The sequence below is a fragment of the Passer domesticus genome, chromosome 13, assembly GCF_036417665.1.
Source record: "Passer domesticus isolate bPasDom1 chromosome 13, bPasDom1.hap1, whole genome shotgun sequence".
In the NCBI taxonomy this organism is placed as follows: domain Eukaryota; kingdom Metazoa; phylum Chordata; class Aves; order Passeriformes; family Passeridae; genus Passer; species Passer domesticus.
Genome location: NC_087486.1, coordinates 18,750,671 through 18,769,977, shown reverse-complemented (window position 1 = coordinate 18,769,977; position 19,307 = coordinate 18,750,671). Strand labels below are relative to the sequence as shown.

At 48.4% G+C, this 19,307-nt stretch overlaps 1 protein-coding gene across 1 annotated transcript in view; it reads left to right on the top strand.

The window, feature by feature from the left end:
• Window positions 1-19,307, top strand: part of FGF18 (fibroblast growth factor 18) — a 68,402-nt gene that overhangs the window by 17,808 nt on the left and 31,287 nt on the right. The window contains exon 3 of the mRNA XM_064388049.1: window positions 9,269-9,449. Coding sequence (XP_064244119.1) covers window positions 9,269-9,449 — 181 coding nt within the window. The remainder of the gene's footprint in view (window positions 1-9,268; window positions 9,450-19,307) is intronic.

Below are 19,307 nucleotides of genomic sequence, written 5' to 3'. Positions count from 1 at the left end.
GCAGTGGTGAAGCAGTGAGGGAGCTGACAAAAAAGATGGAGAGACAATTTACAAGATGATATAGTGCCAGGACAAGGGAATGGCTTCATACTGCCAGAGGGCAGGGTTAGATGGGACATTAGGAAAAGGGTTTCCCTGTGAGGTGGGCAGGCTCTGGCAAAGGGTGTCCAGAGAAGCTGTGGCTGTCCCTGGATCCCTGGAAGTGTCCAAGGCCAGGTTGGACACTGGGGCTTGGAGCAACCCAGTATGGGGGAAGGTGTCCCTGCCTGTGGCAGTGTTGGAACCAGGTGATCTTTAAGGTCCCTTCCAACCCAGGCCATTCTAGACTCATCCTGTGGTTCCTCAGGAAGGGGACTCTGTTACAGAGGGAAATCAGGATGCCAAACTGCTGCTCAATCCTTTTGTTAGCAGGTACGGGGCTGGTGTGAATGGCAGGGACTCCTGAGGAGGTCCCTTCCCCTTGGCACCATTCCCACAGATGGTCACTGGGTGTTACCTTGTCAGAATGAGCAGGAGTGGAACTGACTGGAGCTTAGTAAAAGATTTCCAGAGAGGACACTTGATAGAGGAAAGTGATGCTGGGATAATTCAGTCAGGTCCCCAGGCATCTCTGCTGAATCAGCTTTTAGAGAAGCCACCTCTCACCTGAGGTCAGTACTTGGGAGCTGCTATGGGGGCAGCTGTTGGCCAAGTCTCTGCTTTCTTTGCAAATGCAGTGCAAAAAAAGTATTTTGTGAGTTCTGCCCTGACCTGGTGTGCGCTGCTCGGTAGTTGCCGTGTTTTACCCTAGAGGGAGTTGCTTTTCTGCAGTGGGAGCAGGGATCTGTGTTCCTTGGAGGATGTCAGGGGACCAGATGAAAGGAGCTCCCAGGATAAGCACTGGATCACCGCTGAGGTGCTGCCCCTGCAAATGTTTCTTCTCTTATGGGGAGGATGGCCTTCGACAATCTTCCATCTTCTTCTGATGGCAGCGTTTTCCTGAGTATCCCTTGGGTTTTCTGTGTCTTGTGCCTTTGCTCCTGTTTTTGTGGAGGTCTCGACTGGGCTGGTATCAAACAGAAGAGCAGAGGTGTCACCTTGAACCTGGCAGGCCCGTGCTTCAAACTGACATTTTAAGTCCTTGTGCTGAATTACTCTGCCTTTTTCCAGGGTTTAGGAAATGCCTGAGCAGTTTCAGGGTAGGGGGCTCAGGGTTTCTGCTCTGCGCTGCTGCTGTGGCCAAACGGGTTTGCAGCAGGAACATCTCCCCTGGGGAAAGGGGAGAAAAGGTCAGGGGTGCTTTGAACCTGGCAGGTTTCTCAGTAATTGGACTCAGGTCCAATTGAAGAGGTGAACAAATGCTGGTATTTTTATGGGGTGCTGCAGCTTTTGTCCCAGGAACACCCTGCTGGGAGCTGTGCCCGGGTCTCCACTGCAGCCCCCCTGCCCTGGGTGAGCAGCAGAGGTGATGGGGACAGCCCGTGTGCTTGGCCAGCAGTGCCCTTGGTGGGGCAGGCAGCCCTTCAGCCCTGTGCTCACCTGTGCAGAGCCACCTGTGCTGGGCAAGGGTTTAATTCCTGCATACCAGTGCAGGTTGTTTCACAGGAGTGCTTTCTCCATCAAGAAAATAAGGTTTTTTTGTTAAGGTAGTGGAGGCAGTTTTAGCATGCCAAGCTCCCCGGTCTGTGGTTTGCAGGGTTTGGTTGGGGCTGTTCTGCAAAGCCTGTTGCAGATTTCTTTGCAGCAACACCAATGCTGTGAGGAGGGACAGGGACATAAAATGACTTCTGAGAAAGCAGTGAGGAGTGGTGGCAGCAGCACAGAGCCTCTCAGGATTGCGGGGTCCGGTGTGGCCCATGTGAAGGGTGCAGGACATTGCCACTGATCAACAGAGTGTAGGGACAGAAACTTCCTCTGGAGCACAGAGTGCACCCCATGCAGAGATGAGGTGCCAAAGCTGGAGTGGTCACACCTGTGTGGTGTCAGGTCAGACCTTCCAGCTCTGACCTCCCTCACAAGCCCTGGGCAGCGGCTCGGGGAGGCAACACTTGGCCAGGCACGGGGGAAGTCAGAAGGACCACCCAGTTCTGATAAGGGCAATTTAGAAAGGAAGGGGAAGATTGTGAAAAGAGGGGCAAAGGGGCACAAAGGGAAGAAAAAACCCACCCCACCGCCGAACAAAACTGAAGATCAAGACTGCTGTTAAACACACTGCCTGTGAGGGAGGTCTCACCGTGCCTTTTCTAATCTAGAGCCAGCCAGGATTGTATTAACAGCTTCAACGCAATGGAACAAATTAATCCCTGATGTAATTGAAATCGGTGAGGTCTCACAATAGGTGAGTTTGACCCAGTGGGATAGAAATAGAACAAGTATTGGAATGAAGGAGTGAAACGAAGTCACACTGTTCAGCCATTGGTATTTCATTCCTAGAAACAAAGGCCAGACAAATGCAGAGAATACATGGCTCTGCTGGGCATGGTTGAAAGCTGCTCAATAATATCAAGCTTTGAAGGGGATATTTCTGTGTGGAGAGGAAGTATATAGCAGAGATATAGCAAGCATTTAAAAAGACAAAGAAAGAAAGGAAGAAAGAAAAAGTCCTGCTTGCTCCTTGCCTAATGGATAGCATGGTAAAATAATACCAGCTGTTAACTGATAATCATCACCATCCTTATTGTCAAGATATACCCCAATTGGAGAAAAATAAGAAAAAACAGTTAAGGTCTAATCTGTATTTCTGGAGACTAACTGTCAAGAGCCCATGGCAAGCTGTGGCCTCCCACAGATCTCCCTCAGCTGAGGTACATGGGGTTGGTTTGCTTTGGTCAGCACAGGCAGCAGGAACTGGTCCCACTGGGAAAGAGCTCCTTTGGGTGCTGGGAGGGGGCTCAGTCTTGGCCCCTTTGGTGCTGCAGCACCAGGGCACAGTTCAGGGTCAGGGGGGGCAGCTGAGCTGCTGCTGCTCGTGGTGACATTGTCAGTGATGTGACCTGGGAGCTGCTGGCAGTGACCGGTTCTGAGCCAGTGAGAACAGGCAGGTGCAGGGGGAGATGAGAGGCTGGGGGTGTTGGGGCCCCTCCGGGAGCTGCATTTCAGCACCTCAGCAGCACTCTGGTGATGGGCTGTGCTGTGAGCAGTGCCATCCTGCCTCCAGCTGGGCTCCCTTCAAGGCTGAAACCCTGCTCTTCCCCAGGATTAACTATTTCCCAGGGCGCAGCAAGTTTAGAATCTCACCGTATCACACATGGTGCATTTTCACAGTTCTGGCTAAGGCTCATTCCACCATCAAAACGAGAAACTTAGTTTTCTTGAAGGTGGCATCATCTTTCTGTAGAAAATGGTCAAATACTGATTGATGGGCCATAAAACATTCATTTCCTCAAACTCTCAGGTTCCAGTTGTTTGGCACTCCCTCCAGCCTCCCTCCTGGTTTCATACCAGGCTCAGTAACGTTGTTCCTGCCATTCCAAGGCCGACAGATGCGTTGCTTTTGCAGTGGTGCATGGCTTGGACAGCTGGCGGGGTCTGGGAGCTGCTGGAAATATGGCTGAGTGATGGCTGCACTTCTCAGAGGTTGTGTGTTTCAGAGGGAACAGTGGTCTGGCACTGTCCGGGGAGATTCAATCTGCCTTTCTGAATGCACAAGGCAGGTCTCTGGAGGAAAAGGAGGCTTCACTTGCAGAACAGCTTTTGGATCCAAGTATGTGTCACCTCATGGAGCTGTGTCCCCTTTTTCTTAGCCCTGAAAATGTGTTCTCCTTGGGTCTTATTTAACATTTCTGAAATCCAAAGGGACGGGCAGGCTTGAGCCCCGCATCACCCCATTTCCTTCTCCTTTTCCAGCTTTCTCACTGAAAAGAAATACCAAAAAGCATTTCAAGTGAAACACTTTGTAAATGCCATTGGTCAAGTTTTTTGTGAAATCTCATATCTGATCACTTTAAACAACCACTTGCACAGTGCTCCATGCCCTTTCTCACAGACCATCCCAAAGGGTGCCCAGTCACCATCCATGGTGACATCTCCCACAGTTTGAGTGCAGCTTAAATTTTTGGATATTTATTTTTCAAGATATAAATATTTTTCCATGGGTATTGGCAAGAAATAAACACCAAAGCAAAGCTCTGAGTTCTATTATTTGGAAAGGCTTAGCTCCATTTGTGGACTTCTGGCACTGTTGCAGCGTGGCCTCTGAACCATTGGATGTACAGAGCTTCACTGCAAAGTACCTTCTCTGCACATCTGAGCATGGAGCTGCTTTTCCAAATGTGCTCCTGAACCCACAGAAGGGACCATGCCCAAGCACTGCTCATCCACTCCCATCTGGCTGGGGAGGCTCTGTGACACAACAGTAACAACATCCTGGTGTTAGATTGACTTTGCAGGTAAATGGAGGAAAAAGGAGTGCATTGTGTTTCACTGTGTGCTGAGGGTGGCTGTCATGGGGAGCTAGCAAATCCTGCTGTGATTTGTATACAGGAATTCTGGCAAAGTCATGGAAGCAAAGTGGTTTGTTACTTGCCTTTGAGGGCTTGAGAGAGATCTGTCTTGGATATCCTCTTGTTGACCTTATTCAGTTAACTTTCATGTGTTTAGAAGGTCATGGAGAAAATCATTAATATTAGGTTGATTTGATGGCTGAAAGGTAATAAGTATTTCCTGCTTCTCAGATGGGGTTTGAGAGGACTTTGAATAGCCTGATTTGTTTATCTTTTGCAATTGGTATGGCCTTTAGCTAGAGGGATTTTGTATTCCTGGTTCAGCTGGGGGAATGACATATGGTTGAATGACATATGGAGCTCTCTATTGAGTGCTCTGTAGCATAAATAGCAAAACACCAGGAAATTCTCAAGTCCAGCTCCCAGCTAACTTGGGTATGCTGTGGGCCTTGGACATCTCATGCTGTAATGTTTTGTGACATGGACAATAACAGATTAACATCCCCCCTGTCTGGAAAGCTTGAAATAGAAAAAATCCAAAGTGCGTGGAGGTTGATTGGGTGGAAATCCAAATCCTGCAAACATGGCTTGGCACGGCCAGGGTTTCATTGCCCTTGGTGGGGCTGGGATTGCTCCATTCACAGGAGGCATCTGTGAGTGCAGAGATGGGGCACGAGCCTGTGCAGGGCTGACATCACAGTGCTGCTGCTGGAGGCTTTTGCCGCTCCTGAGCTTTTCTTGGATTAATGCACAGTGAAACCTTAGGCTGCATCAGCAAAATGGTCTTTCCCTCATCCTCCATCTGGGATTTACAAAGAGGGGAGTCATTCTTTAAGCTGAAGGATCATTGTAAAACCATTTAAAATGAAATCCACTCTTATTTGAGAATCATTTGGCAAAAAAGGACATGAAAATCTCCCGTTGTGGACTTGCTGGAAGACAGATGTAGTTTCTGGTTCCTTTGGCTGTTGGGAAAGGAAGTAGGACTGAATTCTCCACCTTGAATAACTGGGCAAGGACAACAGACAAGGGAGAGCAGCTTCCTTTCATGAGTGAGGCATTTCTGTTGTTTCTGGGGCTTGAGGTGATGGTTGTTTTTAAAATAAATGTTGTTTATTCCCTTGTATAAACTCTGGATAGCCAACTGTATTTGTAGCTGGGTATTATCACTGAAAGGTGTAGTGACAAATTAATAATAAATGGATAAGGAACTGAAGGAAAAGGAAAAGAGAGGAAAAGTGAAAATGAAACAAAATTCAATGCTCTGATTTAACAACTGGAATTTTGCAGGTTATAAATTGTTGCCAAAGAATGAGATGGCGTTACACAAAACCACTGTCTTGAGATGCTGAAATCGACATGCACAGACAGCAGCCCATACCAGTTGGACAGATGCCAGACAGACCACAATACAGCCCCAAATGCCTGCAGGAGTCTCCTGTGTCCCACAGTGCTGCTCAGGAGCTAGAAGGGGCAAGCAGCCCTTCCCTTGAGGGACCTGTTGTGTGGAGCTCTGGACCCAGGGTCTGTTTTGCTGCCTACACAGAGGTGTGGATGATCAGACTGAAAGGCAAAAAAAGGCCTCATTTTGTGTATGGGATGTTACGTGCAGTAACAGCATTTCAATAGCGAAAACAAAAAAGGAAAACTTGCTTTGGTGAACAGGAATGAAAGCCCTTCAGTTTAAGGGACTTAAAAGACATTTCTGCATTCAGGTGTATTTGAGGGTGAGTGTACTTGGTTTCAGGTGACCTCCCTGACTTGAGTGTTGGTGATCAGTTGCCAAAGGAGACATACGTTACTAATTTTTTATGAGATTTATAGAAGAGTCTCTCTTTTGGTATATATACATGGACTTCCTTATCTCAGAGAGGTTTGCTGCCTGAGGGAGTGTACTCTGTAGGGAAGGGGTCCTGTGAGAGTGAATTTTAGCAATGATCAAACAGATAAAATCTCATAAAATCAACACTGCGTGAATTTTTTTTTTATTTCTTTTTTTTTTGGGGGGGGGGGGGTATTGATATTCTCTGCTGCAGGCCAGATGCAGCCCAGGCTGGCACAGTTAATTCCCTTTGGCCACCCTCCAGCAGAGCATCCTGTTTCCACGGGGTGGTTAAGTGTGAGCTTATCTTTAAGCAGGTGGCTAAATCCGGGTGGTTTCACTGCTGCTCTTACCACGGCTTCTGGCCAGGAGACAGCTCAGCTGCAAGGGGAGCCTGTAGCCTGTTCCTTTTCCAGGATTTCTGTGCTGGGTCAGAACTGGGCACTTCTAGGGAAGTGGTGGAGTGATGCAGGCTAGACTGACTGTATTTCGGGGTCAGCATCACCTGCTGATTCCTGCATCAGCTACTTCAGGTCTTGGCTAAGGGAGAGGCCAGCCAGCTCCTTGGACAGGCAAAGAGGAGATGTCACCCCCTGTGCTGCTGGTGCCCTTCTTGCAGAGGGAAGGGGTGCTTAAATAGCTAATCTTAGGCAGGACGGTGGTGGCAATGGTGCACAGGTGTGTTGGTGACATGTTGGAGCTGAGCACTGTCAGGATGCTCTGTGGGTGCTCCTGGGCCCACCGAAGCACTGCAGCTATGGGCTGGGGCCTCTGCAGTGTGAATGCTCCAGAGACAATTAGAGGAGAATTAGAACATGTTTTGGAAAACAGATTGCATTTTCTGTTGGGAGTTTCCAAAAAAGCAAGGCAATCTGCCCTTCCCCCCACTTCAAATCCCACCTGTTTTGGTTTTTTCCTAGAAAAATGTGAAATTCATTAACATGTGGTGAAAGCAATGTAACGACGTCATCTTGATTTAAAATCTGTTTTAAATCTTAAAATAATGGAGCCAGAATTTTAGCTGCAAATAGCCTTGCTTTGTGGGCACAAGGCAGACTGTCAGCATGACTGGAACCTCTCTGGGTTTGGTAGTTTAGCATCCTTTGCAAAAATGGGATTTGAAAAGAAAGCAAGAAAAGACATAGCAAGGAAAAAGATAAATTAATATGATTTCTGTCAAAAGTCAAGTCCTGTGTGTTTGGCTCAGGTGTAGCTGTGGTGCCCGGGGAGGGCAGGGCAAGCAGAGCCCTGCTCTCTGCTGGCCAGAGCTCTGTCAGCATCCTGATGTGGCACCTGCCATGCCCTCTGGCCAGGGGCTGCTCCTCGTCCCACTCCCCAGCTCTGGGTCACAGCTCCTCACCACCCTGTTTTCTGAGACTGGGAAATACTGTGACCTCTGTCTGTCACCTCTGATATCGCTGCAAATGTCCCAGCATTGCCCTGAGCCTCCCTTGCCCAGCCTCTGCCTGTGCCTTCAGCTCCCTATGGGCTTCTGACAGCCAAATCAGAGATAAATCACCTTCTCCTCAAAATGTCAAACACCAGAATCCCAAATTTTAGTAAGTCCACCAAAGGCAATCCCGCAGCATCACTGGGAATCTCATTGCTGCTGCCACTGTGCTGAGCTTGGGCTTTGGCTCAGGGTGTTTTCTGAAGGTCTGGTGCTCAGCAGCACTGCCTGCCTGAGTGAGGTTTTCTTCCTGCTGCAGGCCTGGGTGTCCCCAGAATAACTGGAATTGCTGCAAAGTTCTATTGAGGTTTTGACTTTCAGGCTTCACTGTGTTTACAGGTGTGAGGTGATGTGCAGGAGACTGAAGTGGGGCTCTTTGGCGTGTTGTGGCCACTTTCTTTATGTGTTTTAGTCTGGAATGGATCTGAACAAGGATTTATTGACCTTTTTCATTTTCATTGCAAGTTCCCTTCCCACACTGATACATCAGAACACTTTTGCTTGCAGGCCATGTTTTGTGTCGTTTGTTGTCCTGTAAAGGGACATGTTGCCCATCTGTGAGTTTGGAGTGGATGGTGTGGATATTGTGGTGCACATGCTCCACAGATCATAGATGGAGTTCATGGAGCAATTTTTGGGCTTTCCTGTTTGGGTGTGAAGAGCTTTTTGGGTGCATGCTGCCCAGTCTCCCCTTTGGGAAGGTATCTTGAGAACAGTGGTGTTGTTGGATCCTCTGACCTTGGGCAAGTCACGATGACTCTTGGGAAGGAAAAGTGGGACTCCCTTTTTGATATTTCTTGGGAATACTTGAAATAAGAAGCAAAATTAAAAGTTTATGGTAATATTTTAAGCTGTAGTGAATTAAGGTTAATTTACTCCCTTGGCCAGAACAAACAGATGGGGTGGCTGAGGCTGTCAGACCCCTGCTGATCACAGCCACTGGTGGAAAAGCTGGTTTGACTCTGACCACTCCTCCTGTGGCCCCTTTGAGGTGGACAGAAACACATCCATGGCTGGTGATCATGAGGTGGCTTCACTGCAGAGCAGAGCTGGTCAAACAGTTAAGCTGAAGAGCGTACAAGTGTCACTTCTATTGCAGTGGATTTTATGCCTGTGTGAAATTCAAGTCCAAACTGCTAAGGGTAACACAAAGAGTTTTTTCCCTTGATTTTTTCCTGCAGCTGCTGGAGGTGATGCACCAAATCTCTGAGAAGGGTTTGGCTGGCCCCACTCTCCCATTTGTGCCTGTGTAACCTGGTAGAGGCTGTGCATATGCAGTGGGTAGCCTAATTTATGGTCAGGATGGCTGACTAGGATTTAATCAAAGCAGGGGTAAGCAGAAGTTTTTATTCATAAACCCCCCCAGTTTGATTGTAATGGCCCAGGTTTGTGGAGAGCCAACTCTGGGTGGAATTACACACGGGTGTCTGACACTGCTGCCAAGTGAAAAGCAGCCAAATCTGAGTCCCCCAGTGCCAGTGACCTTGGCAGGCTAGTCTGCAGTCCCTCTGCCCCAGAGCCTTGTTGTGTTCATGGTCTGTTCTGCTCTCTCTCCTCACTCCCCACCTATCTCAGATGTTTGCTGCTGAGGAGAACGTGGATTTTCGGATACATGTGGAGAATCAGACGCGAGCGAGGGACGATGTGAGCAGGAAGCAGCTTCGGCTCTATCAGCTCTACAGCAGGACAAGTGGAAAGCACATCCAGGTGCTCGGCAGGAGGATCAGTGCCAAAGGAGAAGATGGAGATAAATATGGTAAGAATATTTACTGGGATCCTCCAGACTTCAGGTCAAAGGCTTTAATCCAGGGTGTTGTGCTAAGAACCTCTTGGGAGAAAAGTAATAAGAGCAATAAAAACCAAAATAAAAGGAAAAATAACATTTCCAGGTTAAGAGCATGAGATTTGTTTTGCTGGTGCTGCCTCCCAGCTGCAGGCAGTTCCCACAGTACTGCCATGCCCCAATTTATTAGTATATGGTTGAAGAAAAGAATGTCTTTCTCCCCAAGCCATGAGCTCACAGTGTGTTTACTGCAATTCATAAATGATACCTAAATTGGTGGTTGGGGAAGTCCTTTCCCCATGAACTCTTGGGCTTGTGTTTGGGTGAATTCAGTGTTTGAATGAAGCACTCATATCTTTTCGGGTGGTGAGATACTTGGTTTGAACTGAAAGTAGACTTTGAGAGCTTTGAGAGTACCTCAGAGCTCAAGCTGAATCTCTTGAGTGTGTGGAACTTGCAGGAAAAACAGTACTTACCCTGTGCTAGCAGTGCATTCAACTGTTCTTGACATTTGCACACAAGCAACATGCTGGAAATGCTGCTAGAGGCTGGGCTATGAAAAATGCTGTGATTCTGGTTCATTTTGAGATGGTTTCTGCTGAGATGTTTTTACTCTAGTTGGCTGCTGGGAGGATTTTAGGGCTGTTGAGGACACTGGTTCTGTTCGTGTCTGGGATGTGCAGACCTGTGTGTTCCTGTGCTGCTATAGAGGTGTGTGTGAGAGTTTGCTGGCTCACCCATTCGTGTGGGATTGTCTAGTGCAGCACTGGAGCTGAGGTTCGAGGAGGGCAGGTCAAAATCTGGGAGCGGTTGTTCCCTCAGGAAGCTTCAGGACCGATGAGGCACACGCTGAGCACTGAGGGCAGCTGCTGCCACTGCCGGTGCAGGAGCAGTGAGCTGTGCCACGGGAAGCGACAGCCAGAGAGCACCTGGCAGGTAGGAAGTGACCCCCCAGGCACTTGTGTGGGGTCAGCCCCTCTCTCAGAGCAAGCCCTGCCCTTAGGTCTCATCAACCTTGTCCTCTGTCATTCCCAAATTTCCAGATATTACAGGAGTGAAAAGTGCCACTTGGCTGCTAATTATTGTGTCATTTTATGGCATTCATCCTCCGGAGCTCTGATGTGTAAACGAGGCGCTGGGGCGCTGCCGCCGCCGCCCGGGTGCGGCTCCTGCCGCGGTGGCTGTCAGGTGCCGTGATGGAGTTTTCCTCTCGGTGAAAGAAGGCAGCATTTACAGTGGGTGCAGCAGGGAAATGTTCCCGGGAGCAGCTGACAAGTGCTAATTTATGTGTCAAAGCCCATCTTGTCCCCTTCATACATATGCAATCGTGTCTGAACAACAAACCCGCGCGTGCGGGAGCGTGCTCGTGGCCGAGGGCGCTGCTGCCGTGACAGAGCCCGAGATCCCCGGCCAGGAGCTCCTGCATCCCTGCCTGCCTCCAAACCCCCGCTCCTGCATCCAAACTCCTGATCCTGCATCCCTGCCTGCCTCCAAACCCCCGCTCCTGCATCCAAACTCCTGATCCTGCATCCCTGCCTGCCTCCAAACCCTGCTCCTGCATCCCTGCCTGCCTCCAAATCCCACTCCCAGCTGCCGGTGTGCTCTGTGGGTTGTTTGCCTGCACCCCCAGAGCCTCCTCAGCAAACTCGCCGAGGCTGCGGAGCCTTCTCGCCCCCAGTCCTGTGAAAGGTTATGGAAATCTGCTCTTGGTCCTGCTTGGCACGGAACACTCAGAGCATGATAATCGGGGAGACAGTGAGGTGGGACACGGCGGGCTGGGATGGAACCACGCAAAGCTCCCGTCTGGGATAATGGAGGGGGGAGAGATGTCGGAGTTACTGGAGTGAGAACCATCTGTGTTACAGCCCAACCTGGACACAAAGGCAATGACACAGGGTTCATTATGTGCCAGGAACCCCTCCCCCTGAGGCATTATTATAGAGTAACCTTTGATCAAGACCAGAGAGAGGCTTAAACTGGGTCTGGGGATCTCAACAGTTGCAAACTTTTGATCCACATCTCCATCTTGCTGGTCAGGTCCGCATGTGGAGGAGGACACCTCTCCTCCCACGCAGCAGATGGCTGAGTGTCCCCCTGCCCTCTCCCTCTCCTTCCCTCTCCGTGACAGAGCCGGGCTGTGCCACCCTGGCAGATGGCACCGGCTCCTGCCCCGGCCCTGCTGAGGGAGGGCACGGCGAGGGCGGTGTGGGCTGGTGGCCTAAGGATTGCAGCTTGGGGAAGGCTTTAGGAGGAGGAACACGCCTGAGAAATGTTTGAGAACAGGCAAGAGACGTGGGAAAAGGTGCCGATGAGCTGGCTCCAGCGTGAGTGGTCCAGTTAGGAGAAGGTGAGATCCAGCAAGGACCACGCCGGCTCAGGGTTCACGTGGGAAGCTCTGGCAGGGCAAGGTCCATCACTTTAGCACCAGCCCGTTCTAAGGATAGTGGAATAAATAATGTTTTAGCACCTCTTTCCTGTCTTCCCTTACATTTACAATAGTGTCCAAATGTTTCTTTTTTCCTTTTCTTTTTTCCTTTTTTTTTTTTTCCACATATCCAGCTTCCAAATGGGAGGGTTGTCCTGCCTTTGAAGGAGGTTACTTTTATTGCAAGATTTATTGATTTCTGTAAAACTTCTCGCCTCTTGGTTGCAGAGAATGCCCAGAACAGAGAGGAGGTGGCAGATTTCAGGCAGGGAACTCCTGCTTTCCAAGAGCCAGCCCTGGCTCAGGAGGAATGATGCTGCAGGGCTGGGGGATCCGGCCAGAGGAATCCCCGTTGATTGTTTGATCCAGGTGTGCAAATGCCATGAGCAAAGCAAAATGCATGCTCTGCAATGCACAATTCTGCTGTCATCATAATTCTGGTGTGGAATTTTTGGTTTATACATTCTTTGGGGCTAAGATCTGGCCCCATGTGTCAGATTATTAAATGGCAAATTAAGTCAGTTAATAGAATTAATTGAGTCGAAGTAATCCATTTAACCAGATGGATTTGATCCCTTCTCAGATGAATTAGAATCCATTAACAGATAAGTCAGTTATTGGACTAAATTAAATCTAATAATAATGCCTGGTGCTCGCAGCAACACTAATTAATCTAAATATCTGTCTCCTAAGGTTGTTTTTTTTTAAAGGCTTAATTGATGTTCCTGAAGTGCTCTGAGATCTTTAGATAATAGATGATCTGTGTGAGCAAAATATTATCTTCTAACAGACTATAAACTAATTAAACGACTGATCTATTTACAAATTGCATTTTTACTTTAATCCCTTCAACCTATTCAGAAAGAATTTGCACGTATTCCTATTTGCACAATATTCGTATTATAAGCTTATTATTACTCTACAGGTTCCTAAGTGGTCCTTTCATTCAGAAAATGAAAGGGTGAAGGAGAAAAAACAACCATTAAAGTGCTGACAAAAAAAAAAAAGGACCTGGAACCTTTATATTCTACCTCCGATAAATGGTACAGATAGGGAAGAGAGGGATCAGTGACCTGAAACCTTAGATCCTTTCATTTATTTTCATTTCACAAAAGGCAGAAGACATTCTATCCTGTTTGTTCACGATCTGTGTATCCGGCGCAGTTGGGCAGGCAGAGCTCTCTTGGTTGGGTGAAGGCATTTTTAGCCTCATTTGTATTTCACAGCCATCGGGTTTTGGTTTAATTTGTCCCTGGTCGTGCTGTCCTGCGGGGCACTGAGCAGTGATAGCAGTCAGCGCAGAGGTGTGAGAGCCCTGTGCTCCTCTCGGTGGAGGGAACTTCATTTTGCGGAGGGTGGGTGTCCCGGAGGCTGGGCTGTGGTGTGGAGGTACATCTCTCAATCGGCACGTTCCAGGCGGGGTTTGCCATGGGTGCATTCCATCACAGTTCAAAAGCACTCTCAGGATCCTCAGGAGTTATAAACCTGCGTTTTATAAACCTTCCTACTGATAAGCTCTCTGGTCTACAGCGTGGAGGCTCAATTTGGGGACACCGTGTGCAAGGGGCAGGGCACAGGTGGTACATGGGCACTGGGGCAGGGCCAGCCCCTTGAGGCTCCCCGGGTTCAGTGGGTTTAGCTCAGAACTCCCGTGGGACGGGGTGGGGTCTTAGCAAAGCTTGGGTTTGTCAGTGGGAAGGGAAGGGAAAGGGAAAGGGAAGGGAAGGGAAGGGAAGGGAAGGGAAGGGAAGGGAAGGGAAGGGAAGGGAAGGGAAGGGAAGGGAAGGGAAGGGAAGGGAAGGGAAGGGAAGGGAAGGGAAGGGAAGGGAAGGGAAGGGAAGGGAAGGGAAGGGAAGGGAAGGGAAGGGAAGGGAAGGGAAGGGTGCACACGATGCCGGGTGTGACCTCCACATGCCACGGTCGTTGTGGGCACAGACATCACGCCGCACACAGATGTGCTGCTTCGGGTGGTGCAGAGCCAGCAAGGCGCTGAGGCAAGCGGGTGTCACCTCCTGGGGCCGCTCCAGCCGGGCTGGGGAGCCCTGCAGCCCCCACCTCCCGCTCGAGCTGGAGCTGCCCGGAGATGCCAGCGGACCTGCCCACGGAGAGCACATTACAGCTGTCTAGACATCAGCTACACTCCATCCTGCCAGAGATTTCATTTGTGGTAGAAGCGGGCTCTGTTCCATGAGGAGGTGTAATATGTGTGGAAAATATTATAGCAAAATAGCCTCCTTTAATTGACTCTAAATTTTGCAGGATTCCTTCCTAGGTTTGGGTAATCCGGTGCTCTCCAGAATTAATGGCTGACGTAGCACTTCTTCGGGTTTGGCAGCCTGACAGCTAATTTAGAACTCCCTAAACTCATTTCACTAATGACTCCCATTTGTTCTATCTGAAAGCCTGGAAACAAATGCAAAATACCGGCGCCATTGTCCCATCTTTAGCAAGTCATTCTTTCCCTCAGTATTTCTGGCACCTTAACAGCAAGTTGCCTTGGGAAACCCGATTAACCCTTTCCCTTCCTAGGACAGTTTAAATCAATTTTGATTCCTCTCCTGGAAAGAGCAGGAGTTAAAAACTAAACTCTTTGTGGCTGGAAGGCTCAGAATTTCTGTGCAAGAAAGATAAGAGATACAGTTCGAACATCAATTTGGATTTGTGAAATATCGCTGTATTTCCACAATTTTTCCACGTGTATTTCAAAGCTGCTTTTCTTGCCAGGAACAGGTGCATGCAAGGGTTTGTCTGTCAGTGCAGCTCAGCCCCAAATCCCGCAGAGCTGGGATCTGCTTTGTAATTTATTGTGCTGACCCATCAGGATGGCTGTTTCCCATTTAACCGACTATCGCTGCCTCCAGTCTCTTCCCATTACAGTTTTGACATCACAACAAGACAAATAAATTTTTTAAAAAGACCTTTTATCTTCTAAACCATTTATTTTCACTTACTTAGCCCGGGGGCAGAGCTGACCTCAGCGCAGGGGATGATCATTCACCATGGCAGCTGTACAGTCAATGGGTCCTGGGGACAGGCCTGGGCCGAGCAGCCTTCGCCCGGCAGCTGCTGTGCTGTGGCTCTGGGCTTTGCCCTGCTTGCCCAGCAATCCCTGAGAGCTGTATCATTTTTTGTTCCTTAAAACGTCTTCCCTTTCCATCTGCAGTGGGGCAGTGGTGAAGCTGTTCCTTGAAAGCAGATGAGGGGATGAGCTGAAGCTTCAGGCAGCTCAGGGTTTTGCTGAGCCAGGAGGAGCTTCTGTGTGAGGCAGAAACCTGAGCTGGGAATGGGGATGGGGATGGGGCTCTCAGCTTGCTCTGGGCAGCAAGGGCTCTTTGTTGCTCTCACCTTCCTGGTGGTTCTGAAAAGTTCTGTTTGAAGCACACTGTTGGTATCTTATACAAACCATTGAAGACATTTTCAGTTTTTATTTTGCCATATTTTGTGCCCATGCCAGGGTGGGGAAAAGCCTTGCTTAGGCAGGATAAGAAGTTTGAGAAAAACCCTAGCCTTTTTGATTAATGACAAAGCTATTTTGAACAATTAATTTGTTGCCAATTCCCTTTACTTTTGATTTTGATAGCTGCTCTCCTGAGCTCCTGCTGCAACCAGCATCACACCTGAAGCCCAGTCTCTCTGCAACAGTCCTTGTTTTGTACCTGCACTAACAGCAAAACCTTACATTTATTTTCCTTCTGACACCACACTGATTTTGTATTTTCCTACCCCTGGATGTTGAGATAGCTTAAAGAACCTTGACTTTAATGAGGAAAAAAATAATCTCCTTTTAACTCTGTGTCTAAACTTCACAAGCCTCCACAAGCACTGGTCAGGGTTTGGAAAGCATAGGTCTGTCTGTCAGCAAATATTAGAGACTCAGAAATAACAAGGAGAGGTAATTTAGAGATCTAGTGATAATTTGTCATTTTTAATTCCTGTGTGGAGTGGAAAGTGAGCTACAAAGTGAAAAATCTTTATTTTCATGCAAGTCATAAAAGGGTTTTTGTTAACAGTTTGTGTGTGTGTGTATAATTCTGCACTGTGATTTAAGTGTTCCCATTAGAAATGCAGAATAGGAAATAGGATCCCATCTGTGAGCAATTTAAGAGGAAGTGAGACAATGGAGTCGATTGCTGCTTCAGTTTAGATAATCAATACAAATATTATTAGTATAGTGATTTATCTTCTTAGACACTTTATGAAAATGTGAATGCCAGCCCCCGAAGACAGGTCAATATGATGTTATCTGTTCCTGCCTTGCTGTGTTTGTGGTACTTTCCCATGAAGGTCAAGCAGCTGCTTTGTTAAATGTTCTTCCCTGGCTCTGATGAAATAACACAGAAACAAACTTAGGGCTTTGCTTTCTCCTCCATGGCTCTGGAAATGCACTGTGCTTGTCAGTGCAGTGATTACTTCTGTCTGAAATCTGTGCTGGGGACTGCAGGAGGGGACACTGGGAGGTGATCTTTAGGGTCCCTTCCAACCCAAACCATTCTGTGATGAAGTTCTGGAAGAAGTTTGCATAATTTTAAATCTATTTCTAGACCAGGAGTGATTCTGTGCACAAATGCTGAGAGCTCCCTTGGGTTTATTGCAGTTGTTCTGTGTTGGTGTTTGTTACCAAACCCTGTGTTGTGCTCTCTGAGGTTTTCCCATGTCTAAGCATTTGGCCAGTCATTGATTAATTCAAGTCGGTTCATGGGGTGCAATTAAAAGACTAGCCCTACAAATAGGCTAGTCTGCTTTTCCAAAAGGGTTTTTAATTGCTTTTACTTTGGAGAGGATGGAAGGAAAACATTGTCAACAAATGCTCTTGTACATTTTGCTTTGGGTGAACGTTCCCGTACATGATGTCAAATGGCTAAAGAATTTTCTTCCTTCACAAGAAATGTTTGGAATAAATGAGAAATGTCAACAACCCTGTTAAGAACTGCCTAACTAAAGACAGGATGGGGAATACAAAACTTGATGTGAAGATTACACTTCTCCTTGAAGGTACCATGGAACCTCACTCGGCTGTTGTTTGAGATGCCTAAAGTCAGATTCTTGGAGACTCATGGTGGTGTTGGCATTGGCCACACCACTCACCTGGAGCATCTCCTACTCCAGGACGGGTGATCTGGGGTGGTGGGACGCTGGGGCTGTACCCTCCAGACACTGGACACAGAAGGAACTTTGTTCCCCATGTATAATGAAATGGCATGAATTTCATAATCTCAGTGTCCTCATATGTCCCTCCTGAGCCCAGAACCCCCTCACCCCACAGTGTGCCGGCAGGATGAAAGCTTTGCAGATGGAGAGATGCTAAGGAGACAGTGCTAATGGAGACCACACTGGTAGCCTGGTTAGAAGTAATTATTTGGTACTTGGAGATGCTGTGAGACTGTTCCTGTTTTCGGGTTGGGGTTTCCTCAAGAAAGGTGTTAAATTTATAAAAAATAAGGCACTTCAGTCACTCGGATTTCACCTCAGCTCTTTGAAAAAACAGATAGTCAGGAATTTCCGTAGCTGCAAGGTGGAGCACAGCAAACATTAACAAGGCCAGTAGCACTGCGTGGCCGTCTGCAAGAACAGGGAAGTGCCCAGGCCCTGCAGAACTGCACTGGGGCTCGGCAGAAAGGTGATAAATAATGAAGCTGTGAAGAGGCGAAACTGCTGATGTATGACACTTGGAAAGCTGGAAGAGTGCAAAAAGGGAGCTGAAAATACCCCCAAAAAATGACTATCTGTGGCTTGAATGAAATAGTGTCCGATCAGCATTCAGAAACCGCTAAATCCAGGCCGTTCCAATACTGGCATTTTCCAGACTGCTTGCCAGTCAGATGCAGAGGAGAACACGTGTGGAGCGTCTGCGGTCGCTGTGCTCGCAAGAAGTGGAAGGTGAGCTGCATGTAAAGGCAGTGAGAAGTCCCAGTAAAAAATAAGAAACACCTACTTTTTCTTCCAGTGAGGAAGAGTGGGGGTATTTGGGTTCAAGAGAGATGGGAACATAGCTGCACTCTGCGAGCATCCCTTTTAATGAACTGTGCCAGCAATAAATAGTGCCCACTTTGGTCCCTGAAGAGCTTTCAGTATTTTCTGAATGCCCATAATAGACAGTTCATGCTTTTATGGTGAACATAGGAGCTGAGACCTTCTCAATATATCTTGAGCTTTATGTCCCTGAGTTGTGCTGTAGCTGCCTTGGGGATGTGCCTGTCCTTTGCTGATGCTGTCTGGAGTGGTGGAGCTTGGAGCCTGAGTGGGTAGTGCTCAGATATTCTTGCCCTTGTCTCTGTAAGCTGAAACGTGTGCCCAGAGGCCTTCTCCTCTTCTGCATTTGCAGCTGCCAAAAAAGGTGCCTTTCTTCCCCGAGCAATGCGAACAAAATCCCACCATCCGCAGCCTCTTTCAGCTGTGACGAGTTTTGGGTGTTCTCCAGCAGTGACAGCAGCTGTGCTGGGTGGAGGTGTCTGGCCCCAGGTAGGGCTTGGAGAGGAGTCCTTGTTCTCCTGCACTGCTCAGGTGCCCTGGCCTCGTCCCAAAGCTGGGCTGGTGGGGCAGAGAAGGAGCGGATGTGGCTCCTGAGCATCTCGATGGTGATGTGAGCCTTTGGTGTTTGACTCCATGCTGGGTGACATGCTTGGGATCCTGGCTTCGAGCTGGTGTGCTTTGGTTTACATCTGATATACTCAAGTGGTTTTGGAAGGACAAGCAGGAGAGGAAATGGCTGTTGGAACATGAGGGGGGAGCTGTAGCATAAGGGGATGTAACCCCCAGCCTCTGGCTGTGAGGACTTAGAGAAGCAGTAGGGAAAGGCTAGGAATAGGATGGCATGTAAGCACCAGATAAACCTAAAAAATATTGTCCAGGTGTCCCCAGTGCTTGGCCAGGGACAGCTGCAAGGCTCACAGTTTGCAGGGGTGAGTACTGAAGCAGACTGGGGGATGCTTCAGGCTCCTGATTTTAAATCACATCCTTGGTTAGTTAGAGGGTGAGCACTGCAGCTCCCAAAAGCTGGCCTTGTCCTGTTGTGATCAGTGATGTAGGCCCAGGTTGCAGTGCTGAAGGAACTTGCCTAAAGGTAATTTCAGCATAAATCCCCAATAAGGGGGGATGTAGGGATCACAGGGCTGGATCTCTGTTACAGCCAAGGCTTGATTATCCTTTTCCCTACGCTCCTGAAACTCCACCGACTTCAACAGAGCCATTCCTGGAGCTCCTGTGTGAGACTGAAAGGAGATTAAGTGCCCAGCAGTGCCTCCCATTCCTCCTGTGTCTTGCACCTTTGTTCAGACCTTGCATTTCAAACCATTTTAGCCGGTGGGAGGCAAATCAAAGCTGTTAGGTTTGAGCCGGTGACAATGGCCTGGTGCTGTGTGGTGTGCCCAGCCCCTTGCCTTTGTGCAACGTTTGTGATTCTTGCCTTT